At 32.2% G+C, this 12971-nt stretch overlaps 1 protein-coding gene across 1 annotated transcript; it reads left to right on the forward strand.

Moving 5' to 3' along the window:
• The first annotated feature begins 219 nt into the window (after positions 1-219).
• On the forward strand, positions 220-11900 carry LOC130629295 (RNA-binding protein 41-like). The gene is made up of 6 exons (XM_057442448.1): positions 220-3118; positions 4049-4232; positions 5549-5753; positions 9309-9565; positions 10388-10535; positions 11520-11900. Exons 1-6 carry the CDS (start codon positions 2979-2981, stop codon positions 11612-11614), a joined length of 1029 nt encoding a protein of 342 aa, XP_057298431.1. The 5' UTR covers positions 220-2978; the 3' UTR covers positions 11615-11900.
• The last annotated feature ends 1071 nt before the right edge of the window (positions 11901-12971 follow it).

Below are 12971 nucleotides of genomic sequence, written 5' to 3' on the forward strand. Positions count from 1 at the left end.
TAGAAATCAAACTAAGAAAATCAATTACCTTCTGCTCCATAAAATAAACAAATCTCCTTCATAACCACTTTAAAAGCACAACCAAACTTTTTGGTGTTTTGTACATTCACGTAGTTTCTGCAGCATTGATGTTCATTTCTTGCCTAAACACAAGAATACTCTTCTAATGGCAATTTGTTATAATATACGGGATATGAAACTACATTTTGTATATTCCCATATATATGCAAAATGACATAAGACAGAAGATAATGAGGTTGAAGTTTGTGTAGTCTGCACAGTCACATTTTCAGTCTTTAAAAACTTGGATTTATGTTTAGCATGTGTTTTTTTTATTTTCTGTGAGAGTACCATAAATGGTACACCAGTGTACCCAAGACCATTGTTACTCCATAAAATTTCGTGCTTTTTCTCGTGGAAATTTAAGAATACACGAAAAATATGATATGCAGGATAAATAACATACGCTATTTTGAAACAGGATAAAAGTACCGGTATTTCCATAATATTTCGGCGAAGACCAAACAGTGTGTTCTAGCTCATGAATTAGAAGTATTCGAAGGGCGTCTTCAACTGAACCATACAAAGTATTTTCTGTTTACAATGGTATATAAATTTAGAATTTCATCAGAATTTTAACATAATAATAATAAAAAAAATTAGAAAATTACGTTCACAATTTTTTCCACTGAGCTTTCCACTTGTAAACTTGCCGTCGTTCTTTGTTCATGTACTCACTTTTTATGAACAAGAAGAACTATATATAACTAATTTGTTTATCAAAAACAAAAAAGCTCGTACTTTTTTGTTTTATCAAAAAACTGAAATTATTGTAATTATTATTTCTTACTTGTTGGACATTTTTATTATCCTGACATCCTTTTTCTTAATGGTAGTTATGCACAAAGCGAGGTGATCTTTTTTTCCAGCTTTAAGTTCATTATGCAATATTTTTACGACGTAACTCAAAGCTGTGTTTAAATAGATATGATGTATTATTTTGTTTCCTCATTTTGAGTTATGGAATCTATTGCCAACCAATTAGGGTTTGTGCTCTACCTGACAACTCCCCTATAGCACCATCCAACAACCCACATATTGTGCCATTTCCCCAATTTCTCTAACGTAGCTTGGAATTACGAGAGGCTATTGTAACATTCAATTTTCTGTTTCAAATTGATGTTGAAGGAATTGAATTCTGGTATCACACACGTAAAACCTGTATTGGTTCTGAAGATTTTGAAATTAGAAGGACTTCTGTCACTAATTTGTCTAAAGGCGTACGTAACACTTGGTTTTCAGATCTGCAGAAATCTGTCCGACCCTTTTATTATTTTTTTTGGCATAGTTTTATGGTTAATAGTATGTATATACTATAATTGTGTTGGTAGTGAGTTTTGATAAAAGAAGTTAGTGTGTAAGATATAGCAGGGAATAAAAGTGATACATACGGCAGAAAATGGTGGTTTTTGCATTAATAAATGTGTGTTACCACGTGATAATGCAAATACCAACAGGAAATCAGTTACAAATACTTATTTAATTTTGGCAAATGCATCTAATTCAGTAAGACAAAATATGTATGACCAATATAAATATTCAGGGAAACTAAATGATCATGGTCAAAAAATAAGGACTGTACACTACACTAAATATTCAACATCTAGTTAAGACTGATATTGCTTGTTAATTTTGGTACTGTTACAACATTAAACCTAACAGTTGTTTTCGAAATTGCACAATTAAATGTAAAATGATGTACAGTGGTTAGCTATAATTGTCCCTATTTCAATTACAGAAACTGTATACATTTGAAATAATTTTAAGCAAGCTTTCTGTATACCTGTTACGTACGGTTATGAAATGCTTCTTCAGACTATGAAATGAACGGAGCAATCATGCATCAGGACCAAATTTGTTGTGTGTATCTACTGTTACTTTTGGTATGCAAATTAATATTTTGAAAAGATTTTTATGTTCGTACTACACTTTTTTAAGTTTTTATGCTAAACAGTAGGTGGTGAAATATAATTGTGAGGAGCATATTTGTCCATTACTTTAAATTTTATGTCCAAAAACTTGTTTACAAAGGTATTTTTCTTGTTTTTTTGGTTAACTGCCTTTGGAGGTGAGGTTAATATTACCTTGCTAGTTGACAATATTGAACAGCTCAAAATTTTGGTGATTAAAAAGAGTGGTACGTACATTTAAGAAAATCTAAACAGTTCATAAACTAAGCAGGGCGCCATTTTTTTTCTGAGCGAAACTGTTCCTGGCAACTTTGGGCTATAATGCACTGATGATTGTTCCTATGGGGTAAAAGCAATTACAAATTAAGAACATATTTTTTTGACAGATTGGTGACTGAAGCCCAGAAGCTTCACTAGCTATATGCAAAATAATGACATCTCCCTGATGCTGAAAACCAACTGCTGTGATCATCAATGATAATTGTATATAATGATTAAATATTACCATCCATTTCAATACCAGCGTAACTAGCTAAAACATTATCATATACCTTTGTAAAGCCATTAAAAACAACACCTCACCTAGACCCTAAATTCTTCATGTCAAAAATCCTGAATTCTCAAAAAGATTCCTAGACAACTTTTCAAGCTCTTTCATATGAAATAAACTTGTTTTCAAGTGGTAGGTAAGCTTCAAGAGATTTCTGTGGCTCATATGTGAGTTGCATAAAAAAACCACCTTCTTTGTGGGATTATTAAAGTATTCCTTATGGCTATTGAGGCTAACCATAATACAATGCACAAGAGGTTACTGTTATTGCATTTACTTAACAAGGCTCCAGCGCATGAACTGTAAATGATTCCAAACTATTGTCAAGGATATAGATTCTATGGAAGACTTGTTCTTTATGTGGAAAGCAATTTTGTATGCACAAAAATATAATGCCACAATTCATTTTTTTTCTGGTAACTTCTAATGACTTCTAAATTAGTATACAGGCAACAAATATGAACAGCAGTAGTGGAAGAAAACGTTCACACCGTCTGGCATATGGTGAAGTTCCAACTGAGAAACAATCAACTCTCTCTGAGGAACATGTGAAGAAACTTCTGGAAAAACAAACATGCAAAAACACCTGCGTTGAAAAGTAAGATTGAATTTTTTCTTTAAAGCTTATGGTGGCTGCTAATACAATAATGAGATGATTATGTATAGCATATAGTGGCTCCATTGACAGGAAACGTCTTCCTAGTAAAAATTCCAAACTGTAACCCTGTTCAGTCTGCGGAAGGGGTGTAGCAGATCCCCCACTTTTTTTTTATAATTTTTTTTTGCTATGCTGCATGGTTATGAACTTACCACGTTTTTATACTTATATATTAGGCACATGCGTGTCATTTTTTTTAGGTCTCATACCTCTCAGAGCCCTAGATATTGGCTATTACTCAAAACTACCTGTACAAATTTCTAGAAAATTCTTATAATCCAGGAAATAGAATAACTTTCGTTACGATTATCTTTGAAACTTGAAACACAACTTTATTTTCTCAAGGGGAATCATTCTTTGTATTTTGGATGTGATTAATCCCATTTCCCTTTTTTTTATTTTACCAGAAAAATCAGCCAATTTTTCATGTTTTTTCATTTTAAATAACAGAAAATATGTTGAATAACTTTATTTCGCTCTCAAAAACTTTAAACGGAAAGTAAAAACTCTCTAGAGCTAAAGTAATTGAATTTTTAACAGATAGTGGTATTTTGGACATATTTTAAGCTTCCTATGACGTCACAGAGAAAGGGCTAACATAACAAAAAATTTATTGCTGCCTTTTTGTTCCTTATGTAGGAACCAGTATTTTGTTCCTTATGTAGGGACCAGTATTTTGTTCCGTATGTATGGACCAGAATTTCGTTCCCTATGGAGGGACAAGAATCCGCCTGTCACAATATGTTTGAAAAACCACAGACTGACTAGGGTTAAGGATGATTGTCCAAATTTCTAGTACATGATGTGTAATCAACAAATGAAAGGAAATTTAAGTAAAAATTACAGTCAAATTGTTGAATATATTTTTAGAGAGTTGAAGCGTCCAAAGAATTTTGTAGATGGTGTTGTTGTAACAGATGGAACCTCTAAGAAGGCTGGTATGAAAACTTTGAATGAATTTAAGACGTTAACTGCGTATGAAGAGAAGGAAACATCTTTAAGAGGTCATGGTTTAACAGAGGAAGAAGTTGCTTTAATGTTGAAAACAGATAAGGTATACGTTTATTTTAAAAGAAACATCATTTTATTTTCGGTTTTGCGACTTTCAGAAAATTGAAATTATGAGCCTTAAATAATTCTTAAAAGTGATTCATAATAATTATCAAAATATTGAGAAATGATTGAATTAAAAAAAAACAACTAAATTTAGGTGAATAACCATGTGAAAAGCCAAATATCTGATAAACATCGGTAATAATGTGTTTTTAAACTATTAAAAAATATATTACATGATTAAATAACTTTGCCACGAATTTCTTGGAGAGAATGTTTGTAAAAGTAAATATTATTTGAATGTTGTGTCTGATAAAGAAATGTTATTCTTAAAATTGGGAAATTGGACCTCAATGATTCTAACCATAAATTTCCGATTAAGCTACCACTATCATATTAGCGCGTATTCGAATATTTTAAAAGTTAGAAAAACAAAAATGGCTTTTTTGTTTTTAAAATCATATCCACTTTTTTATGATTATGTTGCTAAATAAAATGAATAAGTTGTTTATAAAAATATGTTGTCTATTTTTCGTTTATTTTCACTATTGTTTCATTGATGGAGTTGAAATTTAGCCGTATTTTCACTGGGCATTTACTTATACCTGTTACATATTATATCTTCTATATTATATTTTATAATCAACATGGTTTCCTTAAAAGTAAACGTTAACATTTATCAAAAATGAGATTTATTTGCAGTTCCCTCTTGATTTACCACTTCCCTGAAGTAAGCACCCTTCCTAAAAGTCAAATTTTAAATGAGCAGCTGGGCATTAAATTGATTTTTACAGTATTAAATAAAAATCTCACAAAAAATGTCTAGTGTAATGTTGGCTTTACAATGTTGGTTTTTTGTTGGTCTGTTTGTGTGCTTAAAAATTTAAATCTGTAAAATTTGTTCGGAGCAAGATTTTAGATTTTAATTTCTTTAATTTTATTTGAATGAGGATATTTCAGATTTTCGAGGGCGAGTGATTAAGAACTTGTTGTTTTTAAGATAATGTGTTGATTCCATAGTTCTTGAAAGTGAACAAGACTGCAAATGTAACTTTTTCCACCTCTGCAAACATATTCTGCTGATGTGATGAACCTTAAATTTAACAGCACTTAAAATAAATAAAGGCAATAATGTGTGTTTTAAACTATTTACTGAATCTCTACAAAACGAAAAGTGGAAAAAGTGATTCTGATTTGAAAATGTGTCTTGTTTAAAAATTTTAATGTTAAAATATATATGTAATGGTAGTTCAGTGATTAGGGAGCTTGTTTCTTTAGCAAATATGATAACTCTATGCAATTTTACCTTTTTTACAGCAGGAGAAATCAAACGATGAATCATATCGATTCCGGATGAAAATTATTGAAAAGAAAATTTCTCAGCATAAAGAACAACTGCAGCAAGAAGATAAATACAAAAGCTGCGTGTCTGTCAATAGAAGAGAACTCGAAACTGAGCTAGCAACACATCATGGGGTGGAAAAACTATCATTTTCACATTTGATACAACACGAGGCGAAAGGTAACGCTGATTTTTTTTTTTTTTTTTTGCGAATTGCTCACTATATATATGCATTACAGAAACATATTTTTTTTTTTGAGGAACATATTTTTGCGGATTTGGCTCTAATCTACAAAATGTCTACCACAAAATTTTCTTATATATCTCTGCGAGTACTTCTGTAGCTATTTTTTTTCATACTTTAATTTCAGTACGATCTAAAAGCTAATGAGTTCTTTGTTGTTTAATTGAAAATCTCTGCGTTGTAAAAAGCTACCACAATACTGATTTTGCATCTTACCATCCAGATTTTGCATCTTACCATTTCGCAAAATTCTGCAAATTTTGCGAAAATAAAATCCTTTACAAATTTTCCTCCCAAAGTGACTGTGTTTTAGGCCCTCGTTCGAAAATAAGCCCTGCTCTCTAAAGCGTTAATTCCCTACATGCATTTATTCCCGCAAAAAAAATTGTAAAAAATGTAACAGATGGTAACGCTTTATATTCTTTCTAACAAATTTGTTTTGCCTGCATGTGTACATTTAGTTGGAAATCAGGGTAATGCTTTATCAATATTCTTTATTGGCAAGAAAGTTATCATTATTTTTTAAAGATTGAGTTTCTCTTCGACGAACTTTACTTTTACATAGCGAGACATCCGTAAATTACGCATGCACCATATTGCTCATTTTCCGACCCCCCTGTTAGCACCTGTATGCTTTGGCCCTGACCCTCCCTGCTTGCTTCGGTACGCATATATTCACCCCCTTTCTTTGCGTTACAAAAATTGATTTAAAAAGAACCAGCAATCTTATGATTGTATGTCGACTGCGCAACCACTACACTACCACAGCAGTTATGAAATAGTTTTTTAAATTGTTGTTGAATTATTACTATACTAGCTGTTTCCCGTGGAAGAATCCACTGTATTCCATTTAATTTATGTAGCAGATATATGTCCATCAAAAAACAAACAATACAGCAGTGCGCATCTTACATCTGCATTATTATATAAATGACCAAAAAAATTAAAGGTTTTCAACAACTGCAGTATTTATGTGACATTTAAAATCTAAATCTACTAAAATTACTTGCTCTGACCATCTGACAAATGCGAAAATTATTCGGAAAGAAGTTTCCAAAAGCATTTCAACATACATCTCACCCATAAAATTTAAATCACTTAAAACGCCACATATATACAAAAAAGCTGATCAATGTCAAACACAAATCTCTCTCATTGTATATGTTAAAATCAGTTAGTTTATTGCAAACCCTGCCAAAGGTTGACACGCAATGTGAAAAATAAACAATAAATTGTGCCTCTGACAGAATTTTTTATCTAAGGTGTAAAAAAAGGGATTTGCAAGGACAAATTATAATGCAATAAAACATTATTTGATATATTGCATACAGTCCCTCCTCACCAAACTTTAGACAAAATGCCAACAAAATAACGGTGTTTAAACCTAAATTTAATAAAGTCCTTTTAGCAATTTGCATGCTGTTTTACCATCAATAAAGTAAACAAAATTTCAAATCTCACATAGTATTCTGTCACAAATTTTCATAAAATATATATATAAGTCATAATGAGTCATGTTAAACAACAGCAATCAATCTGTATATAAGTTCATTTTATGTTAATTTTTGCACCAATTTTGCAACACACGGTCTCCCACAAAAGTTTAATCAAAATGTAAAAAATGAGAGGTAACAACAAAATCAAAGTTTGCAAAATTTAACTATTTCAGTACATATATCTACTGCATATGCCCTCTAAAACAATATTTTAATCCAAAATGCCAAAGAAAAACAGTTTGCAACAAAAATCAGTTATTTCGATAATATTAATACACTCTTTCCTCACAAAAGCTTCACAAACTGTAAAAAAAAGAATGGTTGTAGGGAGTGCTTCTGATTCAACAAAAAAAGTTTTTTTGACATATTGCATCTAGCCCTTACCCATTAAATCTTACACAAAATTTCCAAAACTATATACGATTTAGAACACATCAAATTTAAATCGAGAAGGATCAGTCATTTCGATATATTGCACGGAGTCCTCCCCAGTAAGAATTTATACAAAATATAGAAAAACAAAGCTTGCAAATAGAATTCTTCTTCTGTGTATATATATATGGTCCTTCCTCGCAAAATTAACATAAAATGTCAAAAAGGTTCAGATATAACATCTAACACAACAAAAATCAGTTCTATCAGTATATGTCATGCCATTGTCTTCCACCAAATGTTCCCCTTAAAGTTTCACAGACACAGCCTGTAAATTAAAAACAACTAAGATCAGGTATTTTGGTCTATTTCATACCATTCTGTTCCAAATAACTTATAAAATGTAAAAATTGAGTGGTAAAACAGAAATGTCAAAAAGAAGAAAAAAATAGCTAACAAAGAGTATAAAATTGAAATCAACAGAGTAGCTCTTTTGGTGTATTAAATATAAGCCATACGCACAAAAGTTTACACTAATTGTAAGAAAATGGTTGTGTTTAGTAATTCTAAATTAAGAAAAGTCAGTTCTTTTAGCATGCTGATTAAGGTTTTTGCCCACAATTTGAAACAAATTAAATTTACATTTTAAAAATAAGTAATTTCTGAACTTTATTTTCAGAATATTTGGAGGAAAAGAACTTCGCAAACCAAAAAAAACCCAGGAAAATGTTTAAAATTTTCAGGGTTAATAACGTTTGATGTGTTTTGTGGGAATATATATACTGGGAATCTTTAGTTTAAAGCTAGCATTAGCTAGCTACAGCAGCTAATAGCTAGTCACTTAAATATAAACTGGAGACTTAGCTAGGTATAAAGAACATGGCTACATATATATATATATATATATTCCTAGCTAGCTAGCTAGTTGTTGGTTGTGGTTGGCTTTTTATGATGCTAGCTATAAAACATGTCTGGCAACAATAATATAATCAAAACTGAAAATAAAACAGGAAAAAACCTTACAGAACCTTGCTATGATTAATTTATAAAACCATGCTCTTCTTCAAATGTTTTTTTAAAGATTTATTTTGAATGAAAGAGTAGAGAATACTCAAAAAGAACAGCCATCTTTTTCGTAAACACAATTTCCGTTTTATGCTAGAAACTTCATTTAACAGTCCGTATGCTTTGTGAATATCTAATACCGTTTCATATGTAGCGATACCTATATATATATGCTAACATAGAGTTTTTTGGCATAAGGGTATATATATTTATATCGTTATTAGCAGCGGGTTATATATTTACACCTTATGTGCGATTTCTATGCAGTACATCCCTATTTTTTTTAGTTAAATTTTAGCGTACGGCCACGTCATAAGAAAGTGACCCGTGATTTCCGTGTCGTGGACTCACAGTTTTACTCACGCAAGGGAATGCCCGTGAAAAATCCACGGGTTCACCGTTCTTTATATTTACCAGTCGCAACAAAGTGGATATAAATATATCGCATTTGATATTCGTGTTTCCGTAACATCATTTTCTAACTCAGCGAGGGGTCCGCGCAGAGACAGACAGACGGAATACGGCTTTAATATATAAGATGTATATATATCGATTTAGAATATCCTACGAATGATCCAGTAATTGCAACTTTAAGGGAATATAACGAAGCTTTTAAGACAAATGAGGATAAAGATCAGGAAGAAGAAGAAGAAGAAATCGAAGATGGGGACCTGTTCATTGGGCCTTTGTTGTCGTCGATCAATGAACGTGTCGAATGTATTCCAGAAGAACTGATTTTTCGAAATCGAATAAGTCTAACGGATATTCTCAAGATGGAAAAGTTTAAAAATTATAAAGCGGGAATACCAAGTAAGGTTGGTCATTTTTATCATTGTCACAGCCCTCTAAATTTACGTTTATTCCCGACAAAACTTTTCAAAATATTTCACTGCAAGATAATATCAAGACTAATCCAATTTTTATTACTAACTAAATAAAAATTATGCTAACTTTAGCATGTTTTTTGACTGATAAGACCTGTTTTATAATGTGTGCCAAGCCAAGCTGCGACTTCCTTTTGCTGCACTGCATGTCTTAGTTTTATAACAAAAATAATTTTATTTAATACCCTTTTGTGTTTATTAAAGCCGAAAAGGATCTCAAAAAATGTTCACGATTCGGCTTCGTCGGGAATACCTTATAAAATGTATATATTTATATACATTTTTTGCGATTGTGGCCCCTTACCGTAAAATTTAGTTTCGCCCGAAGTGGACAAAAAACTAAAAATTCAGATTCCTAGAGGCAATAAGAAAGACGACGGCCGTGAAACATTTTTACTGTAATTGACACCTAATGAAAATCTAAAGCACTAAAAAAACCCATCCCACAAGTGTTTCCCCTAAATTGATTGCAAAAATTAAAAAAACTTTCATTAACTATCGCCATAACAAAAGGAATTCAAATTTTATCCACTGCGATAATTTATTCTGCAAAATCGTATTTTTATTTAATGCAAAGATTTTTTCTGAGAGAAGTTTGTGAGATTAAACAGAACTGACTTCTATGACCACAGTTTAACGAAGCAAGGCCATTCGCAAATTGATTTCTGCAAGGATTGATTCCCTTAAAACATTTTCCTATCTAATATTTTTACAGTTTGAAATTTTGTAATACTGTTTCTCTTTTTTCTTTAGGTACTATACATAAAAAATTTAGCAAGAGAAGTTAAAGAAGGAGATCTTGCTCGGTTGTTTTCACGTTATTATGTGAAAGATAAATCCGACGTTGAATATAAAATTATGTCTGGAAGAATGCATGGACAAGCTTTTGTAACCTTCCACGGTAAGAAAAATAAGATTGAAGTTATTTACTTTAATCAGAGAAACTTTTGCGAATTTTGCAATTTTTTTTTTGGAAATTTTGTTTGTCGAACCTTCAAAAAAATGACCATTCGTGAAAGTTTATTCACCAGTACAAACTTTCCAAACCGTCGATTCGCGAAAAATCTTAATAAAAATAATTGATATCATCACTCGCCTATCTGCGAAGGCGTCTTTGGTTCATATCTCCCGTTTCTGTGGAATAAAAAGTTTACCAGCGTATTAAAAAAATTAAAATGGCGAACGAAGTTAATATGAAAAAAAAATATTTAAAATGTTTTTTGTAATAAAAGTCTTCTGGTATATTCGATTTTTTTGTTAATACAGACACAATATAAATATTACCCGAGGTCGAGACGCTAACCGAAGTGTCACGTTGTACTTTTTCTAATATATTCAGATATACTTCGGAGGAGTAACGCCACAAGGGTTTTCTTCTTAAAGATATAGGCCACTTTATAGTTAAGAACATGGAAAGGAAGTTATTTCATTGCTAATTCATGAACGTATAGGGTAAAACAAAGAAAAATACATCCTCATTTGTCATCATTTGTTCAAAAAAATTTTCTCTGCGACAAATTTTAATCACGAATCACGAGCGTTTATTTTGCAAAAACATTCAAATTTCAAATATTGCGTATACCTTTCTCGCGAAATATTTTCGAATTGTGGATTCGCTAAAGGTTATACAGAACATGCATATAATAAACTACCTAACAAAACCCAGACAATTTGTTTGTCAATATCTTAAGCTTTTTTCGTTTTCGTTCGTTCGTTCGTTCGTTCGTTCGTTCGTTCGTTCGTTCGTTCGTTCGTTCGTTCGTTCGTTCGTTCGTTCGTTCGTTCGTTCGTTCGTTCGTTCGTTCGTTCGTTTGTTCGTTCGTTCGTTCGTTCGTTTATTAGGGAACTTGCGCTTTGGTTATTCTCTTATTTCTTATTCTTTTAGACGAAGACACAGCCGTACAGGCTTTACTATTATGTAATGGTTACAAACTTTACGACAAACCTATCATCATTTCATATGGTAAAGCAAAGTCATGACAAAAGAAGAAGAAGACAGACTGCTGCAAAGGCTGCACAGATTGGTAGCAAAATAATGCAGTGACATTGCACAGCGACATTACACCACGACGCCTGCGTCTGAAACATCACCCGATAGTGATAGCGAAGTTTATTAAAGCGGTGGTGAAGTTAAATGTTACTTGCCGACTTGACGCATTTGTAAGGAGAAGTTATGGTGTTGAACCCAAATACCGTTAGTTAAACCAGCGAGGTTGGAGCTCAAAATGTTCTTTTATATTTCAATTACACTAAGACTTTTCACTAACAGACGTTTAATGAAATAATTCGACTGAATTAAACAAATGAGTTACAACACTCCATCAATAAGATGTTTAAAAACATCTGTGGATTCCGTAAATCCTCTAATAAACGTTCAGGGCGTATGTCTTATTGCAGTTATCAAGTAACAAAATTCTATAAAAATCACGGTCATTGACACGCGAAAATAAACGATATTAATCACTTAAACAACTTGAGCGAGAACACACTTGTCATTTGATTTTACTCATAAAAAGGCGTTTAAGAATATTTCTGTATTAAACGCTCCTCGAAAATGTTGGAAAAAAGTAATGCGAAAAAAAAAAGAACTAGATTAGTATTTGTGAATTCGTCTTCAACACTTTTCTTTATAAGCAAGACCTATACAAGCATAATTCTAGCGTGATCGTTATTATACCTGGGCTTTTTTGACCCATGTAAACCTGGCTCGCGAACATAAATCCCGAACTACTTACGCTCAAGTGATGCAACTTAGTACCGTTCTAGAGCGTCTTAACACAAACTCATTTCACGTTGAAAAGTAATATGATCAAGTCGCGGGTATCGGGAATGACGCCACAATAGACCACCTTCTTTATTCAAAGATGTACCTTATTTTGGGACTGTAATGACGTCATACCAAATATGTACTGAGTCCTAAAATTTAGCACTTAATCGTGTAACCTACAAAGGTTATAGTTAGTCAGTGAGACGGCAGGGCAATTTTCGACCCCCTCTCCCAGGTATATCCGTAAACTAACGCCTCTTTGGGAGGGGCGTTTAATAGAGATATCCCTACTAGACTTTCTCACTATGAAAAAGCTTATTAAACCGACTGTATGTTTATACATACAAGCGAAAAAAAAAATATGATTTTATTTTAATATTACAGGAAATTTCTGTTTAAATTCTTCTGGTGAAAAAGTTCCATTGTTTTACATCTTGCCTACCCGATTTTCCTAACATGGCATGGATTGACCGTAGCTGTGGTAAAGATATTGCTAAATATTCCGCGCTGTGGACCGAAACACGGACTTTGTGATTACGAAGCGAACTCCATAACCACAAGGCCACATGC

This window comes from Hydractinia symbiolongicarpus, chromosome 15 (genome assembly GCF_029227915.1).
Source record: "Hydractinia symbiolongicarpus strain clone_291-10 chromosome 15, HSymV2.1, whole genome shotgun sequence".
NCBI classification, from domain to species: Eukaryota; Metazoa; Cnidaria; class Hydrozoa; order Anthoathecata; family Hydractiniidae; genus Hydractinia; species Hydractinia symbiolongicarpus.